The 15,151-nt window shown below is 37.4% G+C and overlaps 1 protein-coding gene across 3 annotated transcripts in view; it reads right to left on the reverse strand.

Moving 5' to 3' along the window:
* The window catches only part of SGCG (sarcoglycan gamma), a 139,485-nt gene that overhangs the window by 55,303 nt on the left and 69,031 nt on the right, over positions 1-15,151 (reverse strand). For all 3 annotated transcript variants that reach the window (XM_010335579.3, XM_003919756.4, XM_039473114.2), the window contains exons 3-4: positions 14,800-14,901; positions 5,996-6,083 (exon numbers count right to left, since the gene is read on the reverse strand). In XM_010335579.3, the coding sequence (XP_010333881.1) occupies positions 5,996-6,083; positions 14,800-14,901 (190 nt within the window). The remainder of the gene's footprint in view (positions 1-5,995; positions 6,084-14,799; positions 14,902-15,151) is intronic.

Consider the following 15,151-nt stretch of genomic DNA (forward strand, 5'->3'; position numbering starts at 1 on the left):
GCAGGTTTTCAATGATTCCCTTTAATCCGTTTTCCAAACATTTTGTTTTTCTTTTGTCTCAGGACACCTAAAATTCTTAGGTTTGGCTGTTTTACATAATTCCATATTTTGTGGAGAGTTTATTAATTTCTTTAAATTTGTTTTTCTTCATTTTTGTCTGATTCAGTTAATTCAAAAGCATTGTCTTAGAGCTCTGAAAATCTTTCTTCTATTTGGTCTAGTCTATTGTTTAAACTTTCCACTGCATTTTGTAGTTCCCTAAATGTGTCTTTTGTTTCCAACAGTTCTGATTGGTTTTTGTTTTTTGATCTACATCTTTAGAGATTTTTTTTTTTTACTCATATCTGGAATTAAAAAAAAGTCTTCATGTTAGTTTTCACTTTTTTCTTGTATTTCCTTGAGTAATTTAATAATAAACACTTTGAATTATTTATTTGGTATTTCAAAGATTTCGTTGGTTTGGATCCACTGCTAGAGAGTTAACATGAGCTTTTGGAAGTGTTACAAAACCCTGTTTGTTCATATGGCCAGATTTTTTTCTCTGGTTCCTCCTCATTTGGGTAGACTTTTTCTTATCATTATTTTTGAATTTATGTTTTGATTCTATTGGGATATTTTAAATTTTTTTGTTCCCCATGAGTATATGACTTTAATATTTATAGCTTATTGTCACCTAGCTTTGGCTCTGGGTGCTTTCAGTGGTGAAGAGTCTGTATGAGTTCCTTGGTTATACAGAATCTGTGTGATGGCTTTCTCAGATGCTGGTTGTATTAATGACATGCTGGGTGTGTGAGAAGGTTCACTGCCTCCTGTGGGGAGCTTCCCGCCTAGTTCATGGTGTAGGCTGCTCCCCGCTGCTTCTTTCTTTCGAAGAGTGCTTTAACTTTTTTTATTAAGTTCCTGTGTTGCTTCTTGGGAAAAAGTTTACAAAATAATTCTCTATAAACTGTCTTTCCAAGTGGGAGAGGCATGCTAATAATGCCTCTAATTGCCATCTTCGAAAAAAACCCCAAAACCCAGACTCTTAAACAACCAGATCCTTTGTGAACTAACTGAGTGAAAACTCACTCATGCCAGGCGCTGTGGCTCATGCCTGTAATCCTAGCACTTTGGGAGGCCAAGGTGGGTGGATCACCTGAGGTCAGGAGTTCAAGAAAACTCACTCGTCACCAAGGAGATGGCACTAAACCAATCACAAGGGATTCATCTCTATGACCCAAACACCTCCCATCAGACCCCAACTCCCACATTGGAGGTTACATTTCAACATGCAATTTGGAGGGGACAAATATCCAAACCATATCATTCTGTCCCTGCTCCCCCAAATCTCCCATTCTTCTCACATTGTAAAATGCAATCATCCCTTCCCAATAGTCCCCCAAAGTCTTAACTCGTGAAACTACCAGAATGAAATCTGAAGTCCTAAGTCTCATCTGAGATTTATCTCCTTTCACCTTGAGGTTAGAAAATCCAAACAAATTATTTACTTCCAAGATATGATGGTAGCAGAAGCATTGGGTAAATGTTGCCATTCCAAAAGGAAGAAATCAGCCAAAGGAAAGGGGCAATAGACCCCATTCAGGTTTGAAACCCAGCAGGACAGTCATTAAAGATTAAGGTTTCAAAATATTCTCCTTTGACTCCATGCCCCACATCCAGGGCACACTGCTATAAGAGGTGGCACCTCAAGGTGGCCAGCTCCACTCCTATGGCTTTACAGGGTGCAGTCCCTGTGGCTTCTTTCATGGGTTGGAGTTGAGTGTCCGTAGCTTTTCCAGGCTCAAGATGCAAGTGTCTGGTAGCTCTACCATTCTAGGGGCTGGAGGGCAGTGGCTCTCTTCCCATAGCTCCGTTCGGCAGTGCCCAGTAGGGACTTTGGGGCTTTCCGCCTCACATACCCTCTCAGCCCTGTTCTAGTAAGTATCTCTCTGTGGGGGCTGTGCCTCTGCAGCATGCCTCGGACTGGGCATCCAGGCTTTTCTATGCATCCTCTGAAACCTAGATGCAAGCTGCCAAGCTTCCTCTTGCATTCTGTGGGTCTGGAGACTTAACACCATGTGGAAGCTACCAAGGCTTATGACTTGCACCCTCCAGAGCCTTGGCCTGAGGAGTATCTGGGGCCATTTGAGCCATAGCTGGAGCCAGAGCAGTTGCGATGTGGAAAAAGCAGTGTCCCTGAAACCATGATTTCCTCTTAGGCCTCTGTGCCTGCGAGGGAATGGGCTGTCTGGAAGATCTCTGAAACGTCCTCAGGGCCTTTCCCCCATTGTCTTGGATATTAGCACTTGGCTTCCTTTTAGCCATGCTAATCTGTCTAGCAAGTGATTGCTCTGCAGCCTGCTTGAATCTTTTCTCTACTGCAGTGCCAACCAGCAAATTTCCCAAACTTTCACACTCTGCTTCCCTTTTAAACATAAATTCAAATTTTAAGGTTTTTGTTTTGTTTTGTTTTTTGCTCTTATATCTGATTGTAGGTTGTTAGAAACAGCCAGACTGCTTCTTAAATACTTTGCTGCTTAGAAACTTCTTCTGCCATATACCCTAAGTCATCACTCCTAAGTTCCAACTTCCACAGATTCCTAGGCTGTGGACACAATTCAGCCAAGCTCTTTGCTAGGGCGTTACACAGGTGATGTTTATTCCAGGTCCCCATAACGGCCTTATTTCCCTCTGAGACCTCCTCAGCCTGATCTTAGCTGCCCAGCATTTTGGTCACAGCCAATTAATAAGTCTCTAAGAAGTTCCAAACTTTCCCTCATCTTCTGGTCTTCTTCTGAGCCCTCCAAACTCTTCTAACCTCTGCCTGTAACCCCGGTAGCAAAGCTGCTTCCACATTTTCAGGAGTATCTTTATAGCAATGCCTCACTCCTCAGTACCAATTTTGTGTTAGTCGATTCTTACACTGCTATAAAGAAATACCTGAGGATGGGTTATTTAGAAAGAAAAGAGGTTTAATTGGCTCACAGTTCTGCAGGTTGTAAAAAGCATGGCTTCAGCATCTGCTTCTGGTGTGGGTCTCAGGTGCATCACATGGTAAGAGTAGGAGGAAGACAGAAGAGAGAGGTCCCAGATTCTTTTAAACTACCAGATCTCACGTGAACTGAGTGTTAACCCACTCATCACCAAGGGTATGGTGTTAAGCCATTTAGGAGGGACCCACCCTGGCGATACAATAACTTCCATTAGGCCCCACCTTCAACTTTGGGAATCGTATTTCACCATGAGATTTGGAGGCAACGCACATCCAAATCATGTCAGAATTTAATTGAGATTTTTGATTTTGACTGTATTAAATGCCAATTGTTTTCACTGGTTTTGTAGAAAATAGTTATTCACTTAAATCAGGCGTCCCCAAACTACGGCCCCTGGGCTGCATGCGGCCCCCTGAGGCCATTTATCCGGCCCCCCGCCGCACTTCAGGAAGGGGCACCTCTTTCATTGGTGGTCAGTGAGAGGAGCACAGTATGTGGCGGCCCTCCAACGGTCTGAGGGACAGTGAACTGGCCCCCTGTGTAAAAAGTTTGGGGACGCCTGATTTAAATAAATGAGATTAATGTGGCTAGTTCACATAAATTACATTTTAATAGCCCAACTGGCAAAATTTACCTTCTTTCAGGAAATATGAGACTGGAAGGGTTTCAACTGTGGGAAATCATGTGCTAATAAAAACCTTGGATTTGGTGAGCGTCGTGATATTTCCTAACTCAAGGCTCTCAATATAACAGAGACTTTCCTACTAAAGATTTACTAGAAATCACTAATTTAATCACTTTATCAGGCATGAAACACCAAAGTTAAAACTAGAGATCTGAGGTGAACAGTTCAAACCGAAGACATTTTGGTGTGTACCTTCTTTTATTTTTATTTTTAGAGATGGTCTCACTTTGTCACCCAGGCTGGAGTGCAATGGTGTGATCGTAGCTCACTGAAGCCTTGAACTCCTAGGCTTAAGCGATCTTCCTGTCACAGTCTCCCAACGTGCTGGGTTTACAGGTGTGAGCCGCCACATCTGAACTTTTTTTTTTTTTTTAAACTTTATAACCCCTGGTAATTCCTTGGTGACAATAATGAAATGGAAACTATATTTGCAGCAACTAGAACAGTTACTGGCATGACATAATTTCAAGAAATCCAATCAGAGAGGAAGGCCAGTGGAAACAGTTAGTTCTCAGTCTTTCCTGTTTTGACTTCCCTAATAACTAGCTATGTGCTCTTGAGCAAATTTGCTGGTTAGGGCTTCAGTTTTTCCATCTATGAAATGAGAGGCAGGTTTATATTATATATAAAGTCCCGGGTATGAGATGTGAAAATCCACATCTAACAAAATGATTAACAGAGGAATGTGTATCTGTGCTAATTAATTTTTATAGGAATATAAGAAGATTCTTCTACTTTTGTAGCTTCTAAGAAATAATTACATACTTTTTATTTATTACTTGATAGCATATAATGTAGCCATAGTCAGTCAACAAATATTTGTTGAAATGAATGAGAAAAAAATGGGCAAAAATTCCTCAAACACTTGAAAGCTACAGGCAGTTAAAGATTTTCAAGAAATCATGGTAAGGATAAATGATAATACTGTATCATTTATCATGAAAGTATTTGTTTTAGAAACAGCTTAAGACTGTATATGCAGAAAAAACTGGGTTTCATCTCCTGATCCACTGAACTTAGTTATTAAACAAAACTTCTAAGCCACAGAGAGACACAATTTATGATCAACAATAAGTTATAAAGCAGAGAATAAAGTACAGAACATCTTTCATTAGTATAATTAAAAGGAATCATCAGATTAACATATGGCTGTAGTTTCTCATGTAACATTATTCTGTTTTGTAAAAATAGCCATTAAAAAGGGAGACATTGGAACTTTGCGTTGGCTGTACACTGCTCATTTATTTTCTGATAATGTCAAGGGGCCATCCAATTTCCTAGACTTAGCAAATCTATTCAATGTTGATGGCATAGTGAATACATATACCTTCCTTATTCTTATTCTCTTTTTTTAGACACAGGGTCTCTTCCACCACAGAACTGAATTCCTAGGCTTGAGTGATCCTCCCTGCCTCAGCCTCCCAAGTAGTTGGGACTACAGATGTTCACCACCACACCTGGCTAAGTTTTTAAATTATTTTTTTAAAGACATTGCCCAGGCTGGTCTTGATCACCTAAGCTCAAGCAATTCTTCTGTCTTGGCCTCCCAAAGTGCTGGGATTACAGGTGTGAGCCACCAACCCTGGCCAGCATTCCTTCTCACCAGTTGGTTTGCTCTTCCGATATTGCTTTCATTTCTATTTCTTCTTGCTGATCATTTTCTCCCTTTGCTGGATTCCATGTGACCTCGCTCCCATGTGACCTTATTCTCCAGCCTTAGTTGATAGCACGGATGTACATAGCTGACTGACCCAATGGAATGTGATGGGTCAGATGAGTTGGGTTAATTAGAGTACTCTGTGGATTTAGAATTTGCATAATTGAAGACTAAACTGATGTTGATAACTGCAGCTAAGCAGATAAGAATCACGGAGGCCCTGTAGGTTCTGTTCAGTGAGAAGTGATACAGCCAAATGAAAATGGTAGCAAAGATACACTGGAAAGGAGGAGAATGGGGCACATGGGGAGAAGGAGAGAGAAGAGAAAGAACAAGGTGGGACTTGAATCTACTCTTGGCTCTCAGTCACTGGTCTCCGCGCTCTTTAAGACCAGCTACTTGGGTTCCTTTCGTTTGGTTGTTGCAAGATTCTTTGGTAACCTACATTAAACATTCTATTTCTTGGAACAAAAATAACTCTAATCAAAGCACTTCAGACTGTCCCACACCCCCCACCCCGCCCTGTGGTGCTATTCTCTGTGGTCAACACAGCATGATGTTTAGAAAATTCATACTTTGTTCGTAAGTAGCTTTGATCTCTTTAGAAGAAAAAACAATGCATCCATTTGGCACTATTCATGGACCACATGCAGGCAAAACACCCAATAAAGCTGGACTCACCCACTTTTAACCTGCCTGTGACCTCCCCTTCCGAGTTGCGTGCATTTACAGTCACATTCTGAGTTGATTGTAGAAGCAGAGATGAGTCCTAGAAAGGGATTTATAAAATTTGCAAAATATGTGCTATTTAAAATGATTGTATCTTTATAATACTACGTATGTAAATTTAGAATTTATATAAGATTATTTATCCATTGTCACAGATCCTGGAAATCCTACAATTAAAAAGTTCTGAATCATATTATTAAGGGAGTAGATATATTAACTTTTCTCATAAAATATGATAATCCCATGTGTTTACATTGCTGTGTGCACTGGTTACAATGTGTCAAGTCAGTCCGCAAGGTAAAAATCTAAAACAACCAAATTTTAACCAGTGCTTTTCCTTTTTCAAGGAATAAAAATTCTATTTGTGTGGGTTATTTATGTCGAGGACATGATATACTTTAAGAAAATGAATCAGAGAATGGTTAACTTTCCTGTAAGAAATACCATGTTACTTTCAAAAACACAAAAGCCTCTCATAATTTCAAATGAATTAAGATAAAGTTTTGGATACCTCTGTTTTTTGCACCTTTTGCTGAAAATAAAGTGGCTTTATGAGCACAAAAATATTATACATTCTTTGTTGTCGTGACCCTCATAGGTAGTTTAGTTTTAGAGAAGATTGCTTGCCTTTATGTAAACAGTTTTCTTCAAAAGGAATTCAATAATTGGGCTGTTGGATGCAGGTAGCTTTATGGTTCACTCAGAGGAGACCAAGTATCTTCCAGAGTGGTAGGGAATTATGTGATGTTTTAAAAGGAAAGAAGTCTTAAGGACCCTTGAGAACTCCATCTAGGGTGTCAGAAATTCTCCAACTTCCTTTGTGGAAGCAGATGATCTATCGGCTTCTTATGGTATCCAGTGTTGTGACCTTCACACTTGTTTCTATATATTGTTAAAAACAATTAGCATGGTAATAAGAGTTAACCCTTTATCAATTAACTTTAGCATTGATCCTTTCATTTTATCCTATATTTTATAAAGTAGGTACGATTATTCCTAAAATAGGGACAAGGGAATTGAGATCCCAGGGAATAAGTTACAGCTGCCTCAAAGCCCCACACAGCTGCCGGTGACAATTTCGTGGTGGAGCCAATCTTTAAATACCCAGTCTCCCAGGCTCTTCTCCACCATTCTCCTGGAATGAGAGGACAGGGTTCCCGTTAGAGCAGTGAGATCCACTCCCAACCCCAGACAAAGGAAGCTGTTCTTGGATGTACTTCTGGTCATCTGACCCTAGAGTCACTTGCAAACCCTTTTCTTTTTCTGTTTTCCACGACAGGGGTTGCTTGCTTTCTCAGGCTGTCTTGAGGCTTGGGATACCCAAGGGACACAATTCTGGTCAATGGGAAGTAAGCTGAAATTTGCAGAGGGTGAGGTTCAGAGTCTCCAGGCAAGTTTTTGCATTCCTTCCGAAGGAGGCACATTCACGAACACTGCACATTTCCTGGCTACGCGTCTTGGATGAGGTCTCATAACTATCTGGTGATGATGAAGGGCAGGCGGGTGGCTGGCTGATACTCAGGCTTTAACATCGTTGAGGGCTGAGCGGATGCTGCAGCTGCCCCCTCCAGCTTCCTGTTATGTGAGCCTAAAAGCTCCTGTTAGTTCACACCACTGCTAGCTTGGTGTTCTGTTAGTTCACAGGGCGAAGCTCTTTTAATTGATAAGCGACAGAGCAGACGTGGCTCTGTATCTATATTACCGACAAAATTGTATTCATATTTGCTATAATAATGAAATATCTTACATTGCTTTTTAATCTACATTTTTAAAAAAGTACTTTAAAACAATCAACAGGTATATTTTTAATAAAAACTGATGTTTATTGTTAAGTCCAGGGACTTTATTCCCGTCCTCTATCCAAGAAAACTGAAGTCGGCTGGGTGTGGTGGCTCACGCCTGTAATTCCAGCCATTTGGGAGGCCAAGGCGGGTGGTTCATGAGGTCAGGAGATCAAGACCAGCCTAACCAACATGGGGAAACTCCGTCTCTACTAAAAATACAAAAATTAGCTGGGCATGGTGGTGGGCTCCTGTAATCCCAGCTACTCAGGAGGCTGAGGTAGGAGAATGGCTTGAACCCAGGAGGCAGAGGTTGCATTAAGCCAAGATTATGCTATTGCACTCCAGCCCGGGTGACAAAAGCAAGACTCCATCTCAGAAAAAAAAAAAAAAAAGAAAAAGAAAAAGAAAAAGAAAACTGAAAATTGAAGTATATAGATTGTGAATGTGATTTTCAGGCTTTTTTTTTTTTTAACTTTTTTTTCTCTTTTTCTTTATTTTTTCTTTATTTCCCTTCAGAAGTATCATTCTTGACTTTGACTTTTTTTTTTTACTTTTTAAAACAATTTTTATTATACTAAAATATATGTATGCTTTGTATATGTGTTATACATGTGCTATGTATATGTGTTACACATAGCATAACATTTACCATTTTAACCATATTTAAGTATATAGTAGATTGGCATTAAGTACAACCACCACTACTTTAATTTCTAAATTTTTACAGAAGGGATTTTTGGGTTTTATCATTTGCTAGTGATGTCCTTTTAGAAAAACGTTATGCCATTTACAGAATGACAGCCAGGTAGAGAACATTTTATTTTCCTATTCATCTCTATTCAACTCTGAATGTATCTATTTGATACAGATACTGTATCAACACTACCTTAGGAAGTAGATGAAAGAGTCATAGAACTTCGAATCTTTTTCCAACAATGTGTGACACATATAAAGAGCTATGAAAGAGTTGTATAAAAAGACCATTAACAATATAAGGGTGTAATTGGTATGGACCAAAGATAGATCAAAACCGCTGTAAGAGCTCTCAGTAATACCCTATGAGATTGATGTTTTAAGATACTTTTAAAAAATGTAGATTAGAGAGCAAGTACAATTCACCACTTCATTTATACACATAATTAACTACTTCCAACTTGAACCTAATATGGGAATGGCAGAAAATAATTTAATCACTGAAGCAGCAATCCTATATTAAGAATTCTATCAAACAGTATATGAAAAAATTACATGTATTGGCAGAAAGTTATTTGTAAAAATTCCTTACCATTCTTTGAATGTCTGTGGGATGCATAGTAGTTTCCCTTTACCACAGCTGATATTGATAATTTGTGCCCTCTCTTTTTAAAATATTCAGTCTGGTTAAAGGTTTACCCATTTTATTGATCTTCTAAAATAATTCATTTTTGGTTTCATGGATTTCCTCTATTGTTTTATGTTTACTATTTTGTTGATTTCTTTTCTAGTCTTTCTTTTCTTCTCTGACTTTTGGTTTATCATGAAGGGATGCTGAATTTTACCAAATGTTTTTTCTGCATCTATCGAGATAACGAAATGGTTTTTGTCCTTCATTCTGTTAATGTGATGTATGGTGTTTATTGATTTGTTCATGTTGAATCATCCTGGCATTCTTGGGATAAATGTGTTGTATTTGGTTTGCTAGTCTTTGGTTGAGGATTTTTGCATCTATGTTCATCAGAGATATTGGTCTGTAGTTTTCTTTTTTGTTGTATTTTTGTTTGGTTTTGATATCATGGTTAATGCTGGCCTCATGTATTGAGTTAGGAAGAATCTCCTCTCCTTCAAGGTTTTTAAAAAGTTTGAGAAGGACTGGTATTTAATTCTTCTTTAAAGGTGTGGTAGAATTAAGCAGTGAAGTCCTCTGGTTCTAGACTTTTCTTTGTTGGGAGATTTTTTTTTTTTTTTCAATATTGTTCATTTCTAATTCAATATTGTTACTCATTATTGTTCTGTTTAGATTTCCTGTTTCTTCTTGTTTCAATCTTGGAAGGTTATATGTATCTACATATTTATCCATTTTTCCTAGGCTTTCAAATTTATTGACATATACTTGTTCATGGTAGCCTCTAATGATCTTTTGTATTTCTTTGTTATCCATTGTGATGTCTCCTTTTTCATTTATGATTTTATTTGTTTGGGTCTTCTTTGATTTTTGGTCTAATGTGTTCTTTTCTAGTTTCTTAAGGATGAAGCTGAGCTCACCGATTTCCTTCTTCTTTTAATATAGGCATTTAATGCCCTAAATTTCCCTCTAAGCACTGCTTCAGCTACACCCCTAAATTTGATATGTTATTGTTTTCTTAATTGTCATTCAGTTCAAAATACTGTTTAATTTCCCTTTGGATTTCTTTGACCCGTGGTTTATTTATACATGTTTTATGTAATTTCCACTTCTTTAAAAAATTTTCAGATATATTTGTGTTATGGTTGTCTTATTAAATCCACAGCAGTCACATAACACATTGCAAGACTTGAATGTTTTAAAATTTACTGAGATTGCTTTATGGTTCAAAATAGGATCTATCTTGCTAAATGTTCCCTGTACCCTTGAAAATAACTCCTAGGCTGCTATTGTTGAGCAGCATGCTCTGAAAATTTTAATTATATCACATTGGTTGAGCATTGTTCAAGTCGATAAATTTACTGATTCTATATCAACTTCTCCTATCAGTTACTGAGAGAGGAGTGCTGAAATCCCTGAGTCTAAATGTGAATATTTCTAATTTTTCTTACAATCTATCAGGTTTTGCTTCATCTATATTGATGCTCTGATAGTAGATCCACAAGTGTTTAGCAATATAAATATTGAAGAATTTGCTCCTATGTCGTCTTAAATGACCATCTGTATCTCTAAAATATTGATGTCTTTGCTCTGAAATCTACTTTGTTTTAATATAGTCACTCCACTTTTCTTTTGATTAGTGTCAGGATAGTATAGTATAGTATAACCTTTTACTTTTAACCTATTTGTGTTTTTATAATTAAGGTAGGTTTCTTGTAGATGGCATTTACTTGGATCTTGCTTCTGTGTTGTTTCACAATCTGTCTTTCAATTGGGATGGGGATGTTTTGATCATTTTTGTTTAATGTGATTATTTTAATATAATTATCTATATGAGTTGGTTCAAATCTACCAAATTGCCATTTGTTTGCATAGTCAATGAATTTTCTCTTTGTTTCTTTTGTCTCTCTCTGGATTAATTGAGAAATTATCATTTCATTTTTATCTCCTTAGTTGATACATTAGCTATAATTTTTGTTTTATGAGTTTCCTTTAGATATACGAAGCATCTTTAACTTCTTATGGTCCATCCTCAATAATTTTTTGCCATTTCATGTGTGATGTGAGAACATTATAGCAGTCCTTTCTTTCTCTGTTACGGTCTTTGTTTCATTATTGTCATACATTTTACTTTCATCCTGTTATAACACCCCAAATACATTGTTACTCCTTTGGCTTTGAGCAAAGTGTCTTCTAAATTTTTTTAACATTATTTTTTGTATACCCACATATTTATGATTTCTGGTATTGAAAAATTTTCTGGTGAACATCTCGATTTTTCTTCTAGCAGCACATTCTCTTTGCCAGAAAGTCATTCTTCAGTATTTCTTGTGGTGCTGGATTGCTGAAGTAACTTGTTTTCAGCTTTAGTAAGTCCAAAAAAGTCTTTATTTTGACTTTGTCTTTTAAAGATACTTTTGCTAGATATAGAATGCTAGGTTGGACTTTTTTTCTTTTAGTACTTTAAAGTCAGTGCTTTAGTGTCTTCTGGCTTGAATTGTTACTGACTAGAAGGCTGTTGTCATCTTCCCACTCCTTTGTATGTTGTATATCCTTTTTCTCTAGATACATCTGCTTTCTCTTTAAGATTTTTCTCTCTTGTTTTTAAGCAATTTAATTATAATGTACCTTATAGTTTTCCTTGTTTCTTTTGTTTGGGGTTCACTGAACATGTTTTATCTATGGGCTTAAAGTTTTTATCATGCTTGGAAAAAAATTACACATTGTTCTTTTCAAATAATATTTGTCCTTTCTTCTTTCCTCTTCGTTGGAGACTCACACATACATAAGGCCCTTTGACATTGTTCCTCTAGTTACTGATACTCTGTGTTTTCTTTTTCTAGTCATTTCTTTTCTGTGCTTCATTTTGGAGAGTATCTATAGCTATGCCTTCAACTTTACTAATCTTTTCTTTTTTTTTTTTGAGACAGAGTTTCACTCTTGCTACCCAGGCTGGAGTGCAATGGCGCGATCTCGGCTCACCACAACCTCCGCCTCCTGGGTTCAGGCAATTCTCCTGCCTCAGCCTCCTGAGTAGCTGGGATTACAGGCAGGCGCCACCATGCCCAGCTAATGTTTTGTATTCTTTTAGTAGAGACGGGGTTTCACCATGTTGGTCAGGATGGTCTCGATCTCTTGACCTCGTGATCCACCCACCTCGGCCTCCCAAAGTGCTGGGATTACAGGCGTGAGCCACCGTGCCCGGCCTATTGGGCTTTTCTTAAGATGAAGATTTCATCGTACGAAATTTCAGTTTTTATGTTCCACTCTATGGATGTATGTACCTTCCTGCTCTTAGCAGGTGGTCTAATGTTTTCACTTGGTCCACAGGGCCTCCCAGTCTTTCAGAGATGGCTCAGAGCTTCCGTCTTCAGTGACATTCCGGTTCTGGACTGGCATCTTTGTATCCTCCTCCCCCCAGATATGCTGCTTTATTCAAATCTTTGTAGCTGTTTTTATACGCTGCTTTATTCAAATAGCTGCAGCAACTTTATTCAAATAGTTGTAACCACTTTATTTAAATAGTAGTTAGGTTCTGTCTTCAGTGCCTTCTCATGCAATGGGCTTGCCTGAAGTCCCAACGAGCTGACTTTTTGTTCCCTGTCACACTGTGGGCTTAGGCTGTAACCTAAAGCTTCTTTTCAGGGCTGTGAACCTCACAGATGATCATTTCAAGTAAAGCTCTTTTATCACATGTTAATTTCATTTCGTTTTTAATCATGGCTCTGTATCTTTTTTTTAAAAAAAATGTTTTTGTTTTAAGGGAAATAATTCTTATGTATTTGAACTAATGGGCATAGTGGATAGGTTTAAGCCATGAATTCAATACAGGCCTTCACGTGTTACTTTTGAGGGGTTACTGGGTAACCAGATATTAGATAGAGGCCAGAGTAGCATATTGAATTATATGTATAATGAAGAAACTCTCTCAGCCCATGAGTATACATAAATGAGTTATGTGTCAAATTTTGCAAATTCATAAAGTAATTTCTTTTCTGGATGAAAATTGCTTCCTAGACTCATCTTTGGAAAGGAAATTTATAGCTAATATGTCAATACATACAGAAGTTATGAAGCACAGGACTGCTCTAGGACTGCTCTTATTGGAAAGCCTATCAGTTACAAAATACCGTACAGCTCTGTTATCGATAATATTATTCAAATTGTTACTGAATTTTATGTATTGATTGACATACTCATTAACGCCACATTCTGAGACTTCAATATGTGATTATCTGAGATATTCTCTATAATTTTGCTTTCTTTTTTAAAAAGCATACTGGAGATGAAAAAGTCTCATAAAATATAACTGAGAGTTATTATTAACTTCCAAATATTAAATTTGCTGTGATCTAATCACCTGATTCCAGTCACCAGGCCATTCTACCAGTCTGATTCTTCACAAAATATGGCAGATCAGCCAACACAACTCTGGGGAAGAAAGAAGGCCAATTCTAACACTTGAATGCTTCATTCACATCTGACTTCTCTTTTTACAAAAGCTTGTATTAATTCCTCATGCTCTTGTAGGACAGGATTGTTTCACACACTGAAAAACCATCATGATTATGCTAAGTGTATGACATAAGGAAAGTGAAAGCCTCACAGAATCAGGCTCTTACCTGCCTATGATACTACAGGTAATCCGGCAGCTCCTACCACCAATATGATAGCCCCAGAAGTAACATAACAGCACCTAAAGCTACTTATGTACTTTTCATTGCACGGGAACTCTCTTTGTGGTATTCATGCCATGTCATTTTGCAATTGGTATTAGAGCTTGGTGAATGTCTGGTTTGGGAGTATGTTTCATCTCTCTAACAAGTCCTCAGGTTTCTTAGAAAGTCTTTTGTTTCCTTTCTAATTCTCCTGTAGTAGCTGGTACAGCCTCTGCTGTTAGGAGATACTGAAATATCCTTTCATATTCAGAAATATCAAAGGAAAATGAAGACTGTGTTTTCCAAATAACTAGGAAGTTACAGCTGGGTGAAGTTTTAACTTTGTGTGGGTCGGGGAAGTAATGGCACTTATCAATAATCTAGAAAAATATTCATGCCTACTGTAATGCTCATAGCATGACTTAGGGAAAAATAGAACATATCATAAACATTGTTTGAACTTGCTGCACTTTATTCTTAAGCTCCATGAAGATAAATGAAGAAAACCTTGATTTACTTTCAAAGTCATATAATTATTTAATGACAATGCTGACTTGTGTAGAATCTTACAGGATCATAATTTGTTATCAGTATTAGTGCAGAATATAATACAGTGAAACGAATTTCTGTCTAAGCTTCTTAGATAATTTTGAATGCCCTAATATAAATGCATTTAAGTTGGTTGCTCTGACATAAAGAAGTTTAAATTGTTCTTGGTAAAGATTTTCATTTCTAAAACCTTCAGTTTATTATGATCTAAATTACTGAGGCCACAAATTTAGACCTGAAGTACATTAAAATGAAATATTTTTAGGAAGCAATATCAGTGATCAATTCTACAACCAAATAGTCAAGCTTTTTATAAAGAGCATATCATGAGCATGTACATGTTTGCACCTTAAAAATCTTCTCTAAACTATATTTAATGTTTGTGCTTAAACATTATTTATTTTTCATAAAGCACAAACTATTTGTCTTTCAACATTTTCTTACCACTCTGGAGTGTATTTCTTTGGCGTACAATGGGAATAAAAATTCTGATTCCCCTTCCAAGCGCAGTCCATCTTTTGTTACACGCAAATGGCCCATTCCTGTCTGTTAAAAAAAAGGAGATAAATTCATTTTTTATTGCTTGCTTTTTCATTTGTCTTAATATTGACTTAAATCACACATGTATTTTCATGTATTGCCTACCACCTTTTCTCTATTTCTCCTGAATTAAAACTTTAGCTTTTTTTTTTTTTCTTTTTCCAATGAAGTCTTGCTCTCTCACCCAGGCTGGAGTGCAATGGTGTGATCTTGGGTCACTGCAGCCACCTCTGCCTCCCAGGTTCAAGCGATTCTC

The sequence above is a fragment of the Saimiri boliviensis genome, chromosome 16, assembly GCF_048565385.1.
Source record: "Saimiri boliviensis isolate mSaiBol1 chromosome 16, mSaiBol1.pri, whole genome shotgun sequence".
NCBI lineage: Eukaryota > Metazoa > Chordata > Mammalia > Primates > Cebidae > Saimiri > Saimiri boliviensis.